The 19,996-nt window shown below is 53.7% G+C and overlaps 3 protein-coding genes across 3 annotated transcripts; 1 reads left to right on the top strand and 2 right to left on the bottom strand.

Annotated features, from left to right (window-relative positions):
- Positions 1 to 5,462: 5,462 nt before the first annotated feature.
- On the bottom strand, positions 5,463 to 6,495 carry UCRPA7_7221 (putative superoxide dismutase protein; the record flags this gene model as incomplete). The annotated part of the gene is made up of 2 exons (XM_007919755.1): positions 5,463 to 6,145; positions 6,300 to 6,495. The coding sequence occupies 2 exons, from the start codon at positions 6,493 to 6,495 to the stop codon at positions 5,463 to 5,465; spliced, it is 879 nt and encodes a 292-aa protein (XP_007917946.1).
- A 3,284-nt stretch (positions 6,496 to 9,779) lies between these two features.
- Positions 9,780 to 11,258, bottom strand: UCRPA7_7220 (hypothetical protein; the record flags this gene model as incomplete). The annotated part of the gene is made up of 1 exon (XM_007919754.1): positions 9,780 to 11,258. The coding sequence occupies one exon, from the start codon at positions 11,256 to 11,258 to the stop codon at positions 9,780 to 9,782; it is 1,479 nt and encodes a 492-aa protein (XP_007917945.1).
- Positions 11,259 to 16,942: 5,684 nt separating this feature from the next.
- On the top strand, positions 16,943 to 19,255 carry UCRPA7_7219 (putative zinc finger transcription factor ace1 protein; the record flags this gene model as incomplete). The annotated part of the gene is made up of 3 exons (XM_007919753.1): positions 16,943 to 17,671; positions 17,735 to 17,961; positions 18,016 to 19,255. 3 exons carry the CDS (start codon positions 16,943 to 16,945, stop codon positions 19,253 to 19,255), a joined length of 2,196 nt encoding a protein of 731 aa, XP_007917944.1.
- Positions 19,256 to 19,996: the final 741 nt, after the last annotated feature.

The raw sequence follows: 19,996 nt of genomic DNA, 5'->3' as shown, positions 1-19,996 counted from the left end.
TCGAGGCTAGCAGGTTGTCGCGCCGTACGATATACGGCCGAGCCCGTCTGACAGAGTGATTTCAATTGGAGGTCAGAATGAGTAGCGATTTGCCTTCCGGACCGTTCCATAGCTGACCGAGACGGGAAGTTAATCTCGACCAAGGCCGTTGCAAACTTTGTTGAGAGCAGCACTCGCAACGGCGATTGGGCGGTTACTCCGGCCCGGGTGTGAAAAACGTGAAAGAAGTGCGAAGGGGTCGCAACTAGGGACAATGCCTGAATGCTCCCTCCGATCGAGGCCCTGACAATCAGTCCCTCGATTGACAATCACTTGCCCAGGTCGGCCAGAGAGGGGCAGCGGAAGATGAGCTCTTAATCTGCCACGCCGAAAGGGAACACAAGATGAGGGGACAAAGGAGATGCCTCTATCCGACCACCGCCCAATCCCAGCCACTGTCTCCGACCCCACGAGAAGTGCTGCGAGATGACCTTATCTTGACGCTCGCAGAGCGATTGCATCTCGCACCGGGGAAGACGCCTCTAGAAGCCGCGTGCATTTTGCAGCATTGACCATCCTATTGTACGACATCAGCCAGAAGAGCCATTCGACAGTGCGAGGCGGCGTTGAGTTAGCGAGCCGAGAGATGCAGCCATGTCTCTGTCGGCATGCACAAACAGACAGATAGAAACATTTGCACTGAGGAAACAGAACATTGTGGCTGCCACACACATGGCCGTCCACAACTGAGAAGCCGTAGCCCCCATGTACTACTTTGCATTAGTTAGAGCGCCTTCAACAGCCCCATCCTCCCCAGGCCCTGCTAGCGCTGGCCGCTGGAGGTGGTGGCATCTGCAGGACGAGGGATGTTTCCTCCCCCCGTGCCGAGTGCGCATGTATGTGCGTGCGTGCATCGAGGACCCGCCTGGACTTGAGGTTTCCTTATTGTAGGTTGTTTCTTAGCTTGGACTAGCGCCGTGGTGTCTTTTATCGTGGGCGCTTACACGACGACGACTTTCTGCTATTTTGAGCAGGAAAATGGATCTGGCCAACCAGAATTTGGCCTGACGGGTTAGCGCTCTTAATTTAGAACCAATGAGAGAACAGAGCAGGGATACGTACTCTTTTCCCCATCCTCGACGCCGTTTCTGCCCAATTGTTTCCCGCGATATGCAGCGTCGAAGCTGCCGACTCACCTCGACTGTCCTTTGTCAGTCCACCGGCAGCCCGCCGCTGGCCAACCAGGGCCCGACCTCCTCGCTGACCTCCCGCCATCTCCCATGGGCATGCTTCATGCTACTATCTACGTACTACACTATGTATGCTACTCATGCTGCGTCCAGGTCACTCTTCACACTGAAAAGACACTAAAATTATCCCCTGAGGGATGTGCCATGGCAGTCAAGGTGGGCATTCTCCCTCCCATCCGTCCAGTGCGAGGCCTGGCCAAGGCGCCGGCACGCCTAAAAGGGATATGCCTTTGGGGGCAGAAGCATGCTCGACCAACAGTGGCCATCAGATCGTCGAGGTATCTTTCGCTCTGTCTGTCTCCCTGGTGCTACCTCGTCCATGGGCTACCAAGGGTACCCTACCTTAGCTTTTCTCTACCGCTCTTGTCGCTCGCCCGCACACACATCACATTGTAACCGTCCTCGTGCATATGCCGGTGCGGTGCGCAAGCAGAAGAGCTTCACTCACTCACTCACTCACCTCCTCTCCCGGTGGCTGTTTCTGCCATACATAACCATCTGTAGGCGCCCGTCTGCGTCTCCTAGTCCTCCCCTTCTCTGTTTTGCGACTTTCCCATGATTATATGAGCATAGCGAGCTTTTTCCATTGTTTCCATTGATTCCTCTAACACCCAAGGTATTACGGGTAATACCACCACAGCTCTTTATCTATATCAGGCCCCATAAACGGAAATCGCCGGCAACGGCCCCTTCGAACAGAGCAAATTGTACACAGCTGGACCCATAAACCTGCAAACGCAGCAAAGTTATATATACATACAAATATGGTGAGTAGAAGAGCTGGCGGCTGGGATATGAGCCGAGCAGAAGACTCATTAGAGTCGCAGAATCACACACGCCATACTATGGCGGCGAGACCGCGGGAGATGTTGGAGAAGGCGCATTTACATGACACCTTTTTCGGCCTAAAGAATGCGGGGCACCCGGAGCGCAACTCGGTACTCACCGAGTTCATGATGGAGTCTGAGTGGGACGAGGACGACATCCTTAGTGAGCTTGAGGACGTCGACGATATTGTTAGCGAACCTGAGGATTGCGAGAATTCACCGCGAGTTAGCGTGCACTCTGTAAGTCTCCCACTAAGTTGGTGTAAGTAAGTTCTGTGTGCTAACGAGCCCTAGTCTGGCCAACCCAGTATCACGACGCTTTCCTCGTACGAGGAGGCTCACACTCCACAATCAGCACGAGCGCGCTCTGCCTACAATTTTGAGGTTGAGTCGCTAAAGCAAGTAGAAGGGCCAAGGGGTCCGCATCTTTTCCGCAGCTCCTCTCTTTCTCTTGAGTACCAGGATGCTCTATCCCTCTCGCCAGTCACACCAAGAGCACCGAAACCCAAGACAGCAGACTTTCATTACTCTCTACCACCAAGGAGAAGAGACAGCCCGTTCCAATTTACCAGCGCGGAGTTAGATACATCCGACCTACCGCAATGGTCTCCAGAAAAGGTGGCGCAATGGATGCTCAATGCTGGCGTTGAGATCCAATTCGCCGAGAAATTTGTCGAGAATGACATCAATGGTGCTATCCTAATTACGCTGAAATTTGAGGATCTAAAGGAACTGGGCATTGGATCATTTGGAGTACGTACAAAGATCTGGGAAGAGATTCACGTCATGAGGGACATCCGCCTGTCTGAGCCTGCGCCTGAGACCCCAATCGAGGATGAGCCAAGCAGGGAAGTTCGAAGGGAGCAGCGAAGAATGGACGACGACGGAGCGCCGCCAAAGCGAGGACAGAGCAATCGCAGACGGAAGACTCCCAAGCCAGAGGACACAATTACTCCTCTAGAGTCAGTCTCAATTGTCGGCATTGAGCAAGTCATGCCCAAGCCTCATCAGTGCTCCAAAGGCAAGAATTGCCGGAAGTGGCAACGCAACCAGCGCATGATTGAGGCCTTTAAGAAAGACCACCCATACTTCGATGTGGATAAGGGTGGCTTCGTCATGGTTGCTGGAGACCCTGGCAACCCAGAGACTGCCCGAGCAATCAACCAACCTGACGATATCTTCCGCCCTGTCTCTGATGCTATCCCATCAGTGGTAGCGTCTTCCGATGTCCTTGGCCCAGGCATTCCTCCTCTTCAGTATCTTCAAGAAGCTTCTCTCCGAAACATCCAGGCACGAGACCCTCAAGACAATGTTCGGCAATTCTTGAACTTCCAACATCAACACATTGAAGACTCAAGCGAGGTGCCGCCAACGCCACCGTTTGAGGTCCTCGCGGGCAGACATGCACCCCACGAAGGCCTAAGATCTCTCCCTAAGCTTTCCATTCCTGGTGGCAATGCTCAAAGACAAGACCCAGGGTCCGCATGCCCTGGATCCGCCTGCCCTGGCTCAGCATATCCTGGATCTGCCTACCCCCAGACTGCTATTCCATCTGAGCCCGCAGAAGAGCCAGAGACAACACCAACTGGTGTCTACCGCTTCGGTACACCCTTCTCTGAGATGGATGTTCCCGTCACTGCAGTGCCTCTAGGACCTGTAGCTCGAGACATCTCACAATCCGTTCCTCCAGACATGAACTTCCGCCCCATGACATCAAATCCTCCTGTCCGTTCCATGTCCCGGCAGTCACACCGCCGTCCTTCATTCCCGGTTCTACCTGCCCTGAATGAGAACTCAGTCACTTCGATCCCTCCCCGAAGACCATCTCTCCCCTCCCCACAATCACAAACCAAGCCCGCTACTCAGCGACCCCTACAGGCACCTCCTCGTGTGCAGTATCCCTGGTCTCCACAGGGACGCACTTTCGAGACGGCAATTGCACCCCTTTCCGCTGCTACTCCTATCAGCACCACTTCAACTACCTGCTCAAACATGTCGCCTCTTGGAGGCCACACACGTGATGCTGAAGGTGTCTCATACCAGGGGCACATGAAGAAGCGCAAGACCAAGATGCTTCGCCATGAATGGCATGATCACTACGTCACACTCAAGGGCACACGCCTGAATGTGCACAAGGATGCGCAGCAGGTCGACCGTACCCTCGAGTACATCGACATTGACGACTATGCTATTGCCTGCAGCAGCCTGGCGTCGTCCAAGCTCAACGCCGCCTTCAAGGCCATGAGCATCCGCAAGGACAAGCACGCGGCCGGCGACGTCGCCGCATTCAGCTTCCAGCTGATCCCACAGGACAGCAAGGGCGGCGTCAAGCTGCGCAAGCGCGAGAGCGCCCTGCCGTCTAGCTTCTCGTTTTCCTCTGGCCACAGCAGCAACAACGGCAGCACCTCCAGCCTGTCGCCGCCGTCTGACGGCGTCAATGGCACTGGCAAGACCCACCACTTCGCCGTCAAGAGCCGCGACGACCGCATTGACTGGATGCGCGAGCTCATGCTGGCCAAGGCGCTGAAGCAGAAGGGCGAGGGCTTTGAGGTCAGCGTCAACGGCAACATGATCTAATCTGAAATGACGCCGCTCGATATGACCCTGCTCTTATCTATCTATCCCGCCACCTTCTGGCAAATTTCTATAAACAAATGGGTTTGAATGATCCACGTCTTCCTTTCTTTAAGTCACGATGATACCTCGGATTTTTGCAACGCAAGCAAATCTGCCACTTAGTCTTTAGTATATCCTTCTTGTTTTCTCTGTGCATGAGAACCACGCGAGTGGGGATTGATGGGCGTCTTGTCATTGCAACTGGATTGGGATTTGGGGGACAACGGATTTACGGACACAGAAGATATAACCTTGCAAAAAGGCATAGCAATGACCAGCCATGGTCCCATGATACTCACTCATCACACTCCTTATAACGGAGGTTATTCGATAGTTAATTGAACAAAAAGTTAAAGAAGTTTCATCTCGTGCCTCATGTCATCTTGTGATCGTCTTAGCTCAGGCATTCGTTCCAAATGTCTGCCTCATTCAATCCTGCGTCTCACACTTTCTTGAGCCTTGCTTTAGCAGGTTCTTCACGTGCCTCAGGTTGCATTCCTTTTTCACTTCGATAGCTGCAATGGCTTTGTGTTCTGAAATCGGCTAGCTGGTTCAGAAATACTTAATAAGATGCATTATATGCCATTCTGAGCTCTATCGTCTCATATACAATGGTACACCATGATACATTTTTTGGTTCCACAAGTCCCTTTGGATGCCGTCAAGAGCAGAGCATGAGTAGGGTATCCCACCAGACTCGCCGCCTATCTTACAGTCGCGGACCATGACCGTCCCATCTTCTGCCCCGGTTCTAATGCTTTCAAACTCTGGCATCCACCCAGATATCTCTTTACACCCTGAAAGCCGGCTTCGAGATGTTCGCGAGCTCCGTCACGCGGTTCCAGTCGATGGTCTCCCACCACGCCTCGGCGAACGCCCTCTTGCCGCCGTAGCCGCCGGCGCCCATGCCGTAGTCCCGCAGCCACACGTGCTCCCAGGTGTTCAGGCACAGCAGCGGGATGACGTCGATGCCGCCCGGCGCGAGCTTGGTGGTGTCGCGCGAGTTCGACGGCGGGGCGCGCTGCAGCGCGTTCCCTTGCTTGCGGAAGTACTCAGCAACAGCACCGTGGCCCTCGGCGCTGGCGCCGCCCACGGTGTTCATGTCTGTCGCCTGCTGGCGCCAGTGCGCGCCGGGGTATGGGCTGCCGGCCAGGTAGGTGGTGACGATGCGGAAGTTGTCCGATAGTCCGGAGGCGTGGCTGTTGCCGACCTTGACGAGCCACACAAAGCCCGGGCCGAACATGGCGGAGGCGGTCAGCACGAACTCGCGCCGCAGGGTCTCGATGGAGGAGAAGGACGCCTCGAGCCCACGCTTTAGGTGCGCGGGTATCTCGACAGGTGTCGGGGACAGGCCGTCGAAGAAACGAGCGTTGTTGTGTGCCATCGAGGCGTAGTTGAAGATGGGCGCCTCGGCGGGCTCGCGGGCTGTGGCAATCAGGATGGCCTTGGTGTCTTTCCTTTCGTGATCCGTGCCTATAGATAGCTTGTTAGCAAAGCTGTACAAAGTAAGGTGACGGCTTGATATGAAGGTGCCCGTCTGCTGATTCTCAATCCCTCTCTTCAACAGCTATCTCTTCCACAAATATGTACAATCCACCCCGGCATGGATCTCAAGGCAGAAACTAACCTGCTGTGAGAGCATTGAGCTTTTCAAGCGTCAAGGTCATATACTGTGTCCACGCCATGTCGAAGCCCTCTGGCGAGAGAAGCCCCGGTACGCCCTCTCGGAAGTCATATCGGAGCTGAGGAATGTGATGGATCGACCTCTGCAGAGGCGGCCGCACCAGGCCTATCCGTGGTATTCTTATTCTTGGGCGGAACATGGTCTGGTGTGCTGAATTCGATCCTCCCCTGCGGCTCGAATTCGATCATGCGAGCTAAGCTCAACTTTTCTTAAGAAATGGGAGCAACAGTTGCTTAGTCCGTGCGCCCAAATACCTACGGATGGATTTACCATTGGCCGACCACCAGCTATCACGTGCACATCACCAGCAATCTGGAAAGCAAACATTGAAGAGATAATGTATTCAATCAATTGATATTTATGCCATTGATAGCATTTTCTCACATGGCCCGCCTTCCATGATGCAGCCGTGACAGTTCGCCCAAACGCCAGTGCTCTCATACCCAGCTCATGACCCTGACGGACTCGGCTGAACGACGATGACCACTATTAAAGACACGACCATGACCGAAAATGCTACAAGTGACACTAAAATGACGGTTCCTCTGCTTGCAGGAAACTTTCCTTTGATAATCCACTCCTGTCCCTGGAAGTACCTATGGTACCCCAGGAACAAGATCAAAATGCTGATGGCAATGAAAAGAGAGCCCAGAGGCTTGCCCAAGCGACGTAGCTTGTTCTGGCTTGAGGTTTCTTGATCGCCGTCACCCAATAGAGATGTGTTCAGTCTGAAGAGCTGGGTAACAGCAATGCCAATCGAGGCGAATGCCAGTGAAGTCCGGAGCCAAGCCAGGAACGTTCGCTCTATAGATCAGGGTTAGCAAAAGAGTGAAAACCACTTTGAAGCCACAGCAACTCACCCAATGCCAAATGATCCCTCGCTACAGACCCCTTGTTCTCCAGCTCGATAGACTGGAAATTGGCCAAAACCTTCTTCCACCACGGCTTCTTTTCCCGGCGCGATCCGGTTTCGGCAGCACCATCAGCAGTACTAATCTCGTTGTCTTCTCGAGCTTTTCCTCGACTTGCGCCAGACTTCCTTGCTCGCGGGCCTGATGAGCTGGTGCTCTGATAGTTCACAGCCGCCGAGTCACTCGGATTAGGGCCCTTCGTCACTACACCTGGGCCATCGTCTGCACTGTCGTCTAGATCCCGGAAGTCACCCCGTGGCGGTGCTGACTGCGTCCCTAGGAGGGGCTGCATCCGGGGTGAGTACGGCCCGGACGGCATGGTTTCGGCGCGCTCGCGGGCTGTCTGTGAGGGCAAGCCGAGACATCAGCATCAAACAATTACAAAAGGACAAGTCCAAATTCATGAGAACAGATGATCTGCCGAGCATGGGCCCTTCCCCAAGAAAGCTGAAGGGGGAACCTTGGCGGTCTCGGTTGGGGAAAATGTGCACGCGGCACCACTGTGGGGTCATGGGATCCGAGGCTCACATCTAGAATGTCATTTATCCTTTCCTGCCCAGACTGCCTTCTTGTCAACCGGGGAGCAGTCGCAGAACTTCGACCGTCAGTGTTTGTCCGCCGCAATTGAAGAGTCGGGGGCGCGGAGGTTGGAGTGCGGGAGCCATTTTCTGCCATGGCGAAGGCCTCATAATAAGGCAATTGACAATATATACGGCAGCAGTTCAGCGGATCCCAGATCTGCCGTAGCTAACTAGGGCATGGAAGAGCTTGGCTGGTGGCGCATCAGAGCGGGCCAGGTTGCGATGGCATCAGGGACGCCACAGATGCATGCAGAAATGGCGACACGGCATGGGGCAATCCAATCCACCTTCGATCGTCCTGAAGAGAGTGGTGATGTCGGTTTGTCAACGCGGAGTTGGTACAAGCTAAATGGCACTTTGACGTTGGGCCTTGCGAAGCTCTAAGCAGGCGCTAGCAACTGAGCTGCAGGGCTTTGGCGCTAGGCTGGCCATGGCTCATTCCGATAGGGTTAGGCGTTGCCTATTAACGGCTGGGATCAGTGGTCTTGGACGCTGCACAAGCACTGCTTAGAGCGTTGTTCGTCAAATGGCGACATCGCACCTTGCGATGAAGTGATTTGAGCTGCTGAAATGCTGCCAGTCCTGGAAAAAAAGTCGCCCGGCAGTACAACCGAAATGTCGCTCAATTTCCATGCCGAGATACACCTTATTGCGTCATATCATATTACTCTACGACCACTCTGAGCAACATGGTGAGTAGGATCATGATGTCCCTTGAATTAATATAAACTCAATATGTGTTTCTAAGTTGTTCAACTCACTCGAAATAAACTCTTCACACTTCAAGCAGAGGGCAGATTTGTGTATCTGCTATAAAGCAGCCATTCCTAAGAAAAGATGGCAGAACCCAAATTATCGAAGTTATTCGTTATGTTTGCTTAGTCTTGATGTTCTTCCTGAATCATGTTGTTTACTTTCAGTCTACAGTTCTAAGTTGAGTCAAAAAATTCTGCGAGTTGTCAACACATCACCGAATCAATATGGTCAAGAAACAAGACAACGCTGGGCGTGGGCATAGGTTTGCTATCTAAGTGGTGTTGTCTTTTTTTTTTTTTTCCGTCAGTCTTTTCACTTGTCAATCCTCGATGCAACGTCTGGCTATCAGTACCTCTCTGTTTGAGCCAGCAAGATACTCACTCCTCCCATCTATCTGGTTTTCTTTTATCGGTCATCGTAAGTCACCCATGTAGGGGGGTGTGGCTGGGCATATCGCGGATCAAACCCCCATAGGAAGATCTTACACTGGTCGCAGATGCTTGGTGACTGCTGCTGCATCTGAAGAGTCTGCGAGGTGTGGCAAGCACCCCAACGACGTTTGCGTCGACCGAGATTAAGGCGGACGCGCCAACATCGTGCTTTAGCGGTCCAGGTGCGAGCAGGCTGTCCACAATAGGAGCAAATCCGCTGAAAGACCACGAGACGGCACATGGTGATGATACTCGGGACTCGAGATTCAAGGACAGTGAGCTTAGCCCCGTGTTTCTCGAGCTGAAAGGTTCGATAAGGGGCTGACTAGGGTAGGAAGGTTGTAACGAGTTTGATTGAGTCAGGACGACAATTCTATTGTTTATATAGGCAGAGATAGGGTGAACAAGGAAGGCGAGCTGCCGGACATTGTTCCCGCAAAAGTCACTGGTTCTCTTTGAGAAATTCTTGAACTACAAAGAGATATGTAGAATTTAGTTTCCTCTCTTTGTTAATATTTCTCATTATCTAGGCCGCAACATTAGAGCTACCGTCTTCATTTCATTTAGGACGACATCCAATTTATCCACTTCTCAATTACCGTGACCTACCAGCCGTCTTTAAAGTCTAACACTGACACTAAGTAGAGTTGAAAAGGGAGCATGATTTGATTATAGTGCCGTGGTACATTCTTCAAGCAACTCCATACCAGCTTCAATCTGTCTTTTGGAACCACTTACCTCCTTTTAGACCGAAGCCTCCTCAGACAACTTACTCTTTACAGGCTTCCAAGCCAAGTGGCGCGGCACCCTGGAAGCCACTTCTCGAGGACGTACAACCTCATCGCTGTCGGGAGCCTCTCCCAGTTGCCTCCTCTCCTCATCTTCCATCTTGAAGAGAGGCTCACCGCTCTGCTCCCATTCCCAAAACAGTCTGGAGTCCTCGTCATTGCTGATTTCGTAATCGGCATTCATCCAGTTGATCTGGTTCGCGCGGCGCGCGACCCCAGGCACCTTCCGGGCCATGAACGCGCGGGTTTCCGGCTTGCAGCGCAGCAGAGCGAGAATGACGTCCACCGGCTTGTAGTGCGGCGGACACCCGCAGAGAGCGTACAGCTCGCGAACTCGGGCCATGCCGTCTGCGGAGTAGAAGGGGTAGAAGGCAGCCAGGCAATACAGACGCGGGACGAGACGACGGCCACTATCGGGTTCGTCGAAGTAGATGTCTCGTGACAACCGGTGCGAAGCGGTTCCGGGCATCGGTCCGCCTGGCGGTGAGTCGAGGGGTGGTGAACCGGGCGGGACGTAGAGGGAGCTCCAAGGTTTGTAAGCCGCACTGTTTTGACCACGGCTGGGATAGCGGCATAAGGGCACGTAGTCGTCGTCGCTGTAGTCGTCTTGTTGCTCGTTATCGTAGTTCGACTTCTCACTTGAGTTTATGGAAGCGGTCTCCTGATCGTCTGTGTCCACCATTCGTGCTTTTTGAAAACTTACCTTTTCTGCCACGAAGCAAGCAGATTTCTGCTGGAGATCATAGACCCTGTCCATGAACTCCTGACCATCATCCGAGTCGATGGACGAGTCGTCCTCGTCGTCGGACTCATCATCCGTCAGCGAGGAAGAGAAGGGCCATCTCGGCTCGACACTAGTTGAGCTCTCTCCGTTCCCAGCTCTCCAACTCGGCCAACGACTTGTTGACGTTTGGTTACGCTCGTCTTCGCGCTCGCGCGCCACCTGGAGAATGCGGGCGCGCAAGTTCTGAGTCGTCGGCGGAGGAGGTCGACCGATGTTACAGCCTTCAGACATTCCGCACGTTGACATGTGGCCCTGACACTTACCAAGCTTGATGTCAGACTTGGCTTGTGTCTCACCAGACGTGCGAGGAGAGCCAGGAGCAGGACCACTCCCACTGGCAGAGGCTTGCTTGCGCCAGGGCCACGAGAAGTTCCTCGTGTCCTCCCGTAAGTTGCTTGCCGCCGCGTCCCGCTCAGCGAGCAGTTCGGCAACGCTTTGGGGGCCTGGGTCTCGCAGCCATCTGTGCGTGGCGCTCGTGCCGGTGACTTGAGGCGCGGAGATTGCAAGTCGAGCAGCGCGGTCGCGCTCTTGGAGGATCTCGCGGAGTGCTTCCACCTCGCCTCGTATGTACCGGAGGACGGCTCGCTGACCCCGGGTCTTCGGGCGGAAGAAGGTGGAGAGGGCGTCCGGGCCGAGACGATAGAACTCCATGTTGTGGACGAGGAGTGTTAGAACGTCCGTTGGACTGTTGGGAGGAGGACAAGGCTCGTCCTTCTCGAAATCATCATCATCGTCGTCAGTAGCAGGGGACTTACCTTTTCCCTTTCCCTGTTGAATATGCTCCGACTGTGAAAAGGAGCCGTTGCTCCCTGTTTCTGCTTCGAGACTTGCGCGCCTCAGGGCACCGTTCTCGATCACCCAGAGACTCTCACGACAACTTTGGTTAGAGAGGGACTTGGAAGAAATGTTAGCATTTGGCCGCCCTTGATGGTTCTCAGATGTCGTGCTGCTGCCCCAGTTGAACGGTGACGCCCAGCGTCTGAGTGTGGGAAAGGGCATCGGCATTGTAGGGGTGCCTGTGAGGAACTTTTGACCACGATTCAGCCAATTGAGTGTATGAGGCAGCCCCTAAGCTCTACGCTCTGGTGGTATCGATGGTGATGGATGACCAGACGAGCTTCTGATAGACAGGCGCAAGTGGAAGAAAGTCCAAGTTGTGCAAAACGGCAGGAGGGAGGAAACTTAAGAACATGTCTTGAAACGGCCCTTGACATAATGCCTTTGTGCATTTGAACAACGAATATCTTAGACAAGAGTCTTACACAAGCTGATGGGCAGGAATATCGGTCTAAAGGTGAACCAAACGGACAAAGAGACCGTTGGCGATGGGATCTAAATTTATGAACGCGCCTTTCTTCTAGGATAACAATGTCTAGTTGTCTCAACTTCTTTGCACAAAGATAGCCGAACAATGCTATTCCTCCGAGGAAGTTCTATATATCTCGGGAGGGCGCCATCCGCGGAGCCAAGCGATGCTCTCCTGAACGAAGCCGCATAGACTTTTGGTGCCGGTACAAATCCAAGTTCAACGAACCCACCACCAAGACAAACAACTTCCTTACCAGAACGACGACACAGAATGTGCACAGAAACGAACATCTGGAGCTGTCTGCATTTGAAGCGGCAGTACATCACTTGTCCCAAAGTCGCTAAGGAGAGGCAGCGCGCTCGTTCCCGATGCTTCTACCTCTGGCCGGTAGAGCCACGTGACGTCTGCAATAGGGGCAGGACACACCACCATAACTACCCGTGCCCCCAGTGCGCGGACAAGGCTCGGCGGCAGGAGCGCGACGAGAGACGGGAGGCACGACGCCTGGCACGGCGGGCAGTATCGCAGCAGCACTGGGAGCAAGCCTCCTTGCTGGGAATCACCACGCTGCTACCGCCGCCTCCAAAGGAATACCGCGGGAGGGAGTGTGGTAATGATGACAGAAGAGGTAAGTCTGGCCCCGGTGACAGCTACATCGAGCCAGAACTGTATGGGCAGGCAATGAGTCACTTGCCGCCAGGAGACTTTGCCGAGTATCTCAGACCACCGCCTATGCCTCCAACGCCGTCTTTACAAGGAAGGAGGAGGGAGCGGCCCCCTCCTCTAAGGACTAAGTCACTCGGTAGGGAATTGACTGGATACAGCGCTGTGCTAGTACCTGTATCACCAGTCTCACCGGGCGAGGGACAGGCACCGGATGTCAGTCCAATACGCCCGGCAGAGAAATCCCTCTATGACTCTAGGAGATCCAAGCAGGTGGGTGAGCACTGGCGAAATGCTGGATACGAGTAAGCTCGTGTCTAAACCCGCATGGTAACTCGAGGACATGGATGGACTAGATCAGGATCTTGACCATCCAACAAAGACTCACTCCAATGACAAAGGTCATTGTAGTTACAACAGATTGAAAGATGAAATACTTGCACTAGCAAGCTTTGTGGAGGTAGGGACTCTGTAGTTGCCCATTTGGCACTTTCACATGACAGAATAGACTGAAAATCGGAAAGATGATAATATCCCCTAACCCGGCAACATTTGCCGTTTGGCACCCCAGCATGAAGTTTTGTGTAACTGCGCCGTAAATTTGATGATGAATGCTGGTCGTAACCAATTGAAAATCAGTTGCCTGATCTCGACCATCCTGACGCGCTAGCCGTGATCTCCCTCAGATATCGTAAAGTGCGATTCACCTGAGAGCGGCACGGAAATGCTGGTACCTGATTTTGAGGGGCTCACCTGCGACGCCGAGATCTGCAAGAAATCGATCTGGCCTCGCACCGCGCCGGCGAGAGGTCCCAAGACGGGGAAAGTGGTGCAGAAATGTCGCAGCCTGAGCGATACTATGATTACCAGGCAGTTGTTTGAGGCACCTTTAGGGTCTGTCGACTCACAGGCTCCCAATTCTTTGGCTCGTGTATGGTCGGTGCTTTAGGTGCTGGTGGGGTGCTCGTGTGTAGGGCTGATAAGACATGCGTATTGGGCGTACGTGTCCTTGGTTGCAAGGACTCTCGGCGGATGACGGGCACTGACAGATGCGGAGACTTCCCTTGTGCTTGTCTCGGGCGAATCGGTTGGGAGACAGATGACGAGGCACAGTGTAAGCTTGTTTCCAGCAAGGTTGGAACTAAACTACCTTAATCGTGGGTGGGCACCTTTAGGCCTCACGCCGTATCGACTCGCTTCTTCTAGGACTTGGTGAGGGATTCATGCAGGGGTAACCTGCCGATTTGTCCACTCGCATGCCATCTCAACGTTCGACGCGGCCGTTTATGAGAGAAACCACCACCTGAGCAGCCCATTCAGGTGGAGTTACGCATCACGTCCTGTTCCCAGGACTGGCTGCATGGGGGATGAACGCAAGTCTGACACTAGCCAAGCGAAGACACGCACGCCCCATTACTGTAATTGAGAGAATACGGGAAATCGATGACGGAAGCGTCACTATTTTGGTGCTATGTAACGATAGAATTGCGTTACGATGATTTCTTAGTCCTGCTTCGGATTGGAAGGATTCAAGATGAACAAAGCCAACATATCCTCATGAGGTGTCAACGCGCAATCCATGATTGCCAAGGAGTAGATCGTCAATATAGTAGGAAGTTTGCGGTGACGAAGATGGCGAATACTCAGTTGGTCGACAGACCAGAATCCATAGCATGATCTACTCGTAAATAACGGGGCGCTCTACGAGCGACTGATGGAATGAAAAGGAACGCTGCTTGCGTGGGCAAACGCGAGGCTGCACGGAACGGACGGGAGAGGAAAGAGAAGGGGCGGCGTGCCACTCGGAGGGCCGAATGAAAGAAGCGCGAGCCACACCACCTTGCCCATCGTAGGAATGGCAATTGAGAAGAGTCTGTCTGGTTGAGATTAACCGCCGCCGTGCGCCCGCAAGAGAGCGAGCGACGTCACAATTGGGCACACAACAGCTGTCAATCGTATCGGCAATATGCGCGCCTGTCCGTACGAAACTGCTGGGCCTCAGTGATGCATCCTTAATACATCTGATAAAGGCTCAAAACGGCGTTGATCCGGCCTGGGAAGGGGTCAGTTGCTGTGTTTGTGGTGAGTCTATTGGACGGGCCAAGTGCGATGGTTTGCAGGACTGCAGTTTCCGCTGGTGGCTCAGTCATAGGGTCGCTTGGATGGCCTGAGTTGACTGGCCGGACGGGGATCCTCGTGGGGCGGTAGCTGAGGCTGATGAGTCTAAATGAGATAATGAGGGTAATGAGGGCAAAAAAGAACAGCGCAATCTCTCGGGTTTGGGAAGGAATCGGCTCACTCGGACGAGTCGGACGAGGATCCCGGAGACTTTTCAGTGGTCTGTGTGACGGAGCTTGGAAGCCAAAGGAGGCCAAAAGACACATTCTCTCAGAGTCTGGGTCTGACGGAGGCGGGAGGAACGGGGAACAACGGGGAACGGTGAGTCTAACAGCCCTCGTGAGCCCCTCCGCTGGGCTGATTAATTCAGGTCCTGGAAGCATCCATCCAATAGCCTACGTCGTACCGCCCGTTGGTTCGCAGAGCAGTTCGAGCAAGCCACACCGGTGAACCAACGAGTGCGAGCAACCCTGTAGGGGGCAGTTTCCAGTGATTGAATGAACCGTAGGAGGGTTCTAGGACACTCAAAGAAGAGCCCGTCTCTTGGTTTGGTGGGTTGTCGTATCATCGCGTCTGACAATGGATTGCAATGGTGAAATTCCACAATTCCCTTTCTGAAGATTCCTCCAAGGTTGTGTTTGTAAGCCGCTGTAGGCTCTGTCGTCCCTTCCCGCCACTTGAACTATCCACGTCTCTCAGGAATCCGTCCTTGCAGAGATTGTGACGACAGATGCACTGAGGTTATTCTAGTTTGTCTGAGACGGTTGATGTCAGCTACGTAGATAGAAAAACACACCGTATCAAGATTAAGAAAATGTGTCTGCCTCTGCTAATTCAAGAGCCCCCGCCCGTCTCGCTGGCTGAGAAGGGCAGGACGTGTTCGCGACTGTCGAGATTCGTCTTCTGATCCTAAGTACTCGGTACTCGGGATCCGGAGATTGAGAGCGCAATCGACCTGTGGGATCTTGGGGAGTTTGCTATGCGAGTACATATCGTGTCCGACAAGGTGCAGATGAGGGTCGAGGCTGTGCTTGGGATGGCGATTGGGCAGGACAGGCATGAGGAGCCACCCAGAGCCGCAATGATCACACAGCTTGAGGGTTGCTCCTGCCGCAAAGAGCCCGCGCAGGACGGGGATGAGCAATTGCCAGAGCGCACTTGAGCAGGTCTGCGGCCAGCAGCCATCGAGGTTGCGTGCTAACAGCGAGGCAGAGAACGGGCGATGTCACTGTACGTTGCTATAAGCGGGATAGCTGGCAGGGGTGGCTCGAGCCATCGCAGGATCCTAGTGTGCGGCGGAGCCTGGAGGGGCCCCACAATTCCAGGCAGAAGCCCATCAACGATCCAAAATGGTCACCTCAACTCGCGCTGTCTGTCTCGTTCTCTCTCATCATCATTCTCATCTCTCTCGTCCTCCTCGACTGCTGCTGCTGCTGCTATCTCATCCTCCTTGTTATTGTTGTCATCCATCTATCGTCGGACTGACTGACTGAGGCCGCCGCTTTTTCTTCTTTCTCTTTGCTTTCTGCCTGACTGCTTCCATCCCCTTCAGCGAAACGGAGACCGGCGAAAGGCCTGTGCCTCTATAATCACCCGTCTACCCGCAGACCATCGCCCACCACCCTCCATCACCACCTACCGTCGCTTTGTTGTCTGTTCCTCAGCCTTCTGTTCGCGTTCACTGTGGCATGTCTCCGTGAAACGCACCTTGACACGCGCTTGGAACTGTCACCGAGTGCCTCTTCATCCTCACGCTGATCACCGGTGTCGAAACGGCCTCGGGGTGCTTCCTGCCTGACTGACCTCCGGGATCTCATCTCCTCATCCCCGAATCGTCAACCAACAGGACTCATCTCGGTGAGAGGAAAGACAAGACACGCTGTCCCATCCCATCCCACTCTGCCACCAACCCCACTCGCCCCCCGTCTAGGACACAGACGGTTCGCCAGAAAGTAAGAGCATCTCTCCTATCTCTCTCTTCTTCCCGCCTCAAAGACACTTGTGACGGGTTTCTTCTTCCCCACGACAAGTGGATTGGCCAGTACATACCCCCTAAGTGTCGTCACGGTCGGATCTAGAGCATACTTTCCTGCATTGGTGGCCTGGGGTTCTTGTGACTCACACCACCTATCAGTAACTCAGCCTTATATGCAGAGAGCATACACTGACCCAAGACAGTCGACACGGTTTCCCGTCCACTTAACATCATAAAGACCTGGGTCCACCCCACACTTGTCGACTCAACATGAACCCTCGCAGGACTTCTCCGGTGACTCGTCCGGACTCTACCTCTGGAAATGGTCTCGTCCTTAAGACCAACATGATCCTCCGGAAGGGTGCTACCTTCCATTCTCCCACCAGTCCCTCTTCATCCGAGTCGATCCCGTTCAGACCGCCACCACTACCACGCCGCTCCCAGACCAGCTTGGACGATGTCGTCGATGCTCATCGTCGCCGAGTCGCACTAACTCTTGGTAACATCGACAAGACCCTCTCTGCTGCTACTGGGTCATCGTCGTCGTCCCGCAAGACCTTCAGGGACGACAGTCTCCCCATCCCAAGAGGATTCCTCGACCACACCATCACCATGACGAAAGACGCAGAGACCGAGCGACGCGTTCTGCGTCCTCGGTCCAACCGTCGAGCGTCCCGATGCCACGAATCAGACAGTGGCCTGGGGACCTCGATCGCGACGTCGACGGAGAAGCGTGCTGCCGACGCCAACGTGAAGAAGGAGAAGACTTCCGTCAAGGCCACGGCTATAACTAGGTCTGCTGCCGCCGCTTCCTCCGTCCTCCCTGGCCTCAGCTCTCGCGCCACAAACCGAATCATCGAGCACACACTGAAGCCTCTTCTGGCAAAGCCGTCATTGAAGACTTTCCATCCCCTTGTGCTTGACTGTCCCAGACGCATCCAAGAGAAAGAGATTCTTTGTCTCAGAGATCTCGAGAAGACACTACTACTAATTGCTCCGGTGAGTGACTTGAAGAATGATCTAGGCGTTCGGGGAAATACTTACAGGGCCTTGTGTTTAAAGGAGAGGACCAAAGTTGCCGGCTTGTACCTCGACTTCTGCCTAACAACAATCCGGTGCATCCAAGCAACTGTTGAGTACCTCAGCGACCGAGAGCAAACTCGACCTCGCGATCTCCCTTACACCAGCGGCTACTTCATTGACCTTGTCGACCAAATCCGGCAATACGCCCAACAACTTGCTGACGCTAAGGAAAAGGAGACCACGGGAGACGAGATGGATGTTGATCCGTATGCACTACTCCCAACTCATCTCTACTTGGACAGTGCTAACTCCTACTATAGAACTGATGAGGTCAAGCTTCACGGCGGCATTCACATCAATGGCCGCCCGGCTGAGCTTGTCCGGGTGAAGAAGAACGGTAAGGCCATTTCTATGGCCACTGGTGAACCCGTTGAGATTGAAGAGGAGGCCAAAGGCCCCATCAAGATCAAGCGGTCTGCTAGCGAGGAGCTCGAAGACGAGGAAGAAATCATGCGCTCCATGGCGCGACGAAAGAAGAATGCCACCCCAGAGGAGTTGGCTCCCAAGAAGTGCCGCGAGCCCGGTTGCAACAAGGAGTTCAAACGGCCCTGTGACTTAACCAAGCACGAGAAGACTCACTCTCGCCCTTGGAAGTGCCCCGTTCCAACTTGCAAGTATCATGAATACGGCTGGCCCACCGAAAAGGAGATGGATCGTCACCATAATGACAAACACTCGTCTGCCCCACCCATGTATGAGTGCCTGTACAAGCCGTGCCCATACAAATCAAAGCGGGAGTCCAACTGCAAACAGCACATGGAGAAGGCTCACGGCTGGACCTATGTCAGGACAAAGACAAACGGCAAGAAGTCTGTCGGCAAACCTGACAGCACTGCTCAGCCCACTCCTCTGCTGCAAAATATCCCTACTCCCATCAGCGACAACAGCATTGGGATTGCCACGCCACCAGAAGACCAATTCGGTCGGATCTACCCACCAACCAACTTCGACTTCCCTACCTACGTGCCAGAGGACCCGTTCCATGCATTCAATATTCCGCAGGAGCTTCAGTTGGACTACTCTCCGATTGACAATGCTACTCCCTCTACAGACACTAGCATGGATCACAGCACAACGTATCAGGACAATTCTACAGACTACACTGCCTGGGAAGACATCTACAGCGCCAACACTGTTCAGGTGCCTACTCCTCCTTTCAATAAGGAAATCGCTCAGCAGTTTGCTGCCTTCACTGAGGCGGAACTCGGCCATCCCCAGCCGGCTCCGCATATTTCACCCATCGGTCAGGGCAATGCAATGCTCTTCACCCCAGCATCGCTGGCTGAGGTAGATGAGGGCTTTGAGGAGTTCCCCGCCAATGGATCTGGCGGCGACTTCCTCCTGTTCCCACCAGCCGAGAACAAGTCCCTCACATATGATCAGGCACTGTTTGGCGAGATTCCCAGCGTTGCTGCCGGCTATTCCCAGCCATCCTCCCAGGACTTCATGCCTATGGATTGGACCACCAATGGCTACAGCGGCTACGATTCGCAGCATTAGCTGCGTGGCGTTGGGGGCCACAGTTGGTCTCGTTGGGACGGTGGCAGCAGTACATCCAATCAGCAGGCCTGCACACACGATGCTTGACTGCCGGTTCTTTTCGAGTCTGACTCATACGGTAGCACTTGGCATGATTCTTACGACTTACACTTTGAGGAGGTCACAGACACGTTTATGATTTGATGAAGTGGGGAAGAGCGTTGAAAAAAGAGAGTTGTTGTGTATGTGTGGAAGTCCTTATCTAGGAAGCCAGATTGACACAGCACGTCGAGATGTACCATTCTTGTCTTTGTAACAAGCGTTTATTTCTCTCTCCATTACCACAACCCCTTGCTTATTTGGATGTGCTTCTCTTCATCCCCTTCTCTATCTCTTCCGACGTGACGGGAAATTGTTTGGGGCCAAGAAGATACTTTTTGCATGCAGCTAGGCAAGCTAGGTAGCTGCTCTCTTCAGTCTTCGTGACTAGGTAATCTGGGACATGGAAATTTAGGTAGACCATCTTCTCACAATGAATGAGATTTCAGAACACACACAAAACCAATTGGCGCCCTCCAAGAAATCAAAGGTGATACGATCATAATGCAGCTTTCTCCATGCATTCCTGAGCATTTAGAGGAGGCAGTGCTTGGAGCACAGCCAGTGCTAGCAGTACTACTGGTCGAGCAATATGCGGCCAGCTGCAAGCCACGGAAACTGACGGCTTGTCTCAGTGGAAGGAAAGCGGGCAACCCCAGCTAT

Source organism: Phaeoacremonium minimum, assembly GCF_000392275.1.
Source record: "Phaeoacremonium minimum UCRPA7 unplaced genomic scaffold PA7_03_scaffold_504, whole genome shotgun sequence".
In the NCBI taxonomy this organism is placed as follows: Eukaryota; Fungi; Ascomycota; class Sordariomycetes; order Togniniales; family Togniniaceae; genus Phaeoacremonium; species Phaeoacremonium minimum.
This window is presented reverse-complemented; position numbering and strand designations above follow the sequence as displayed.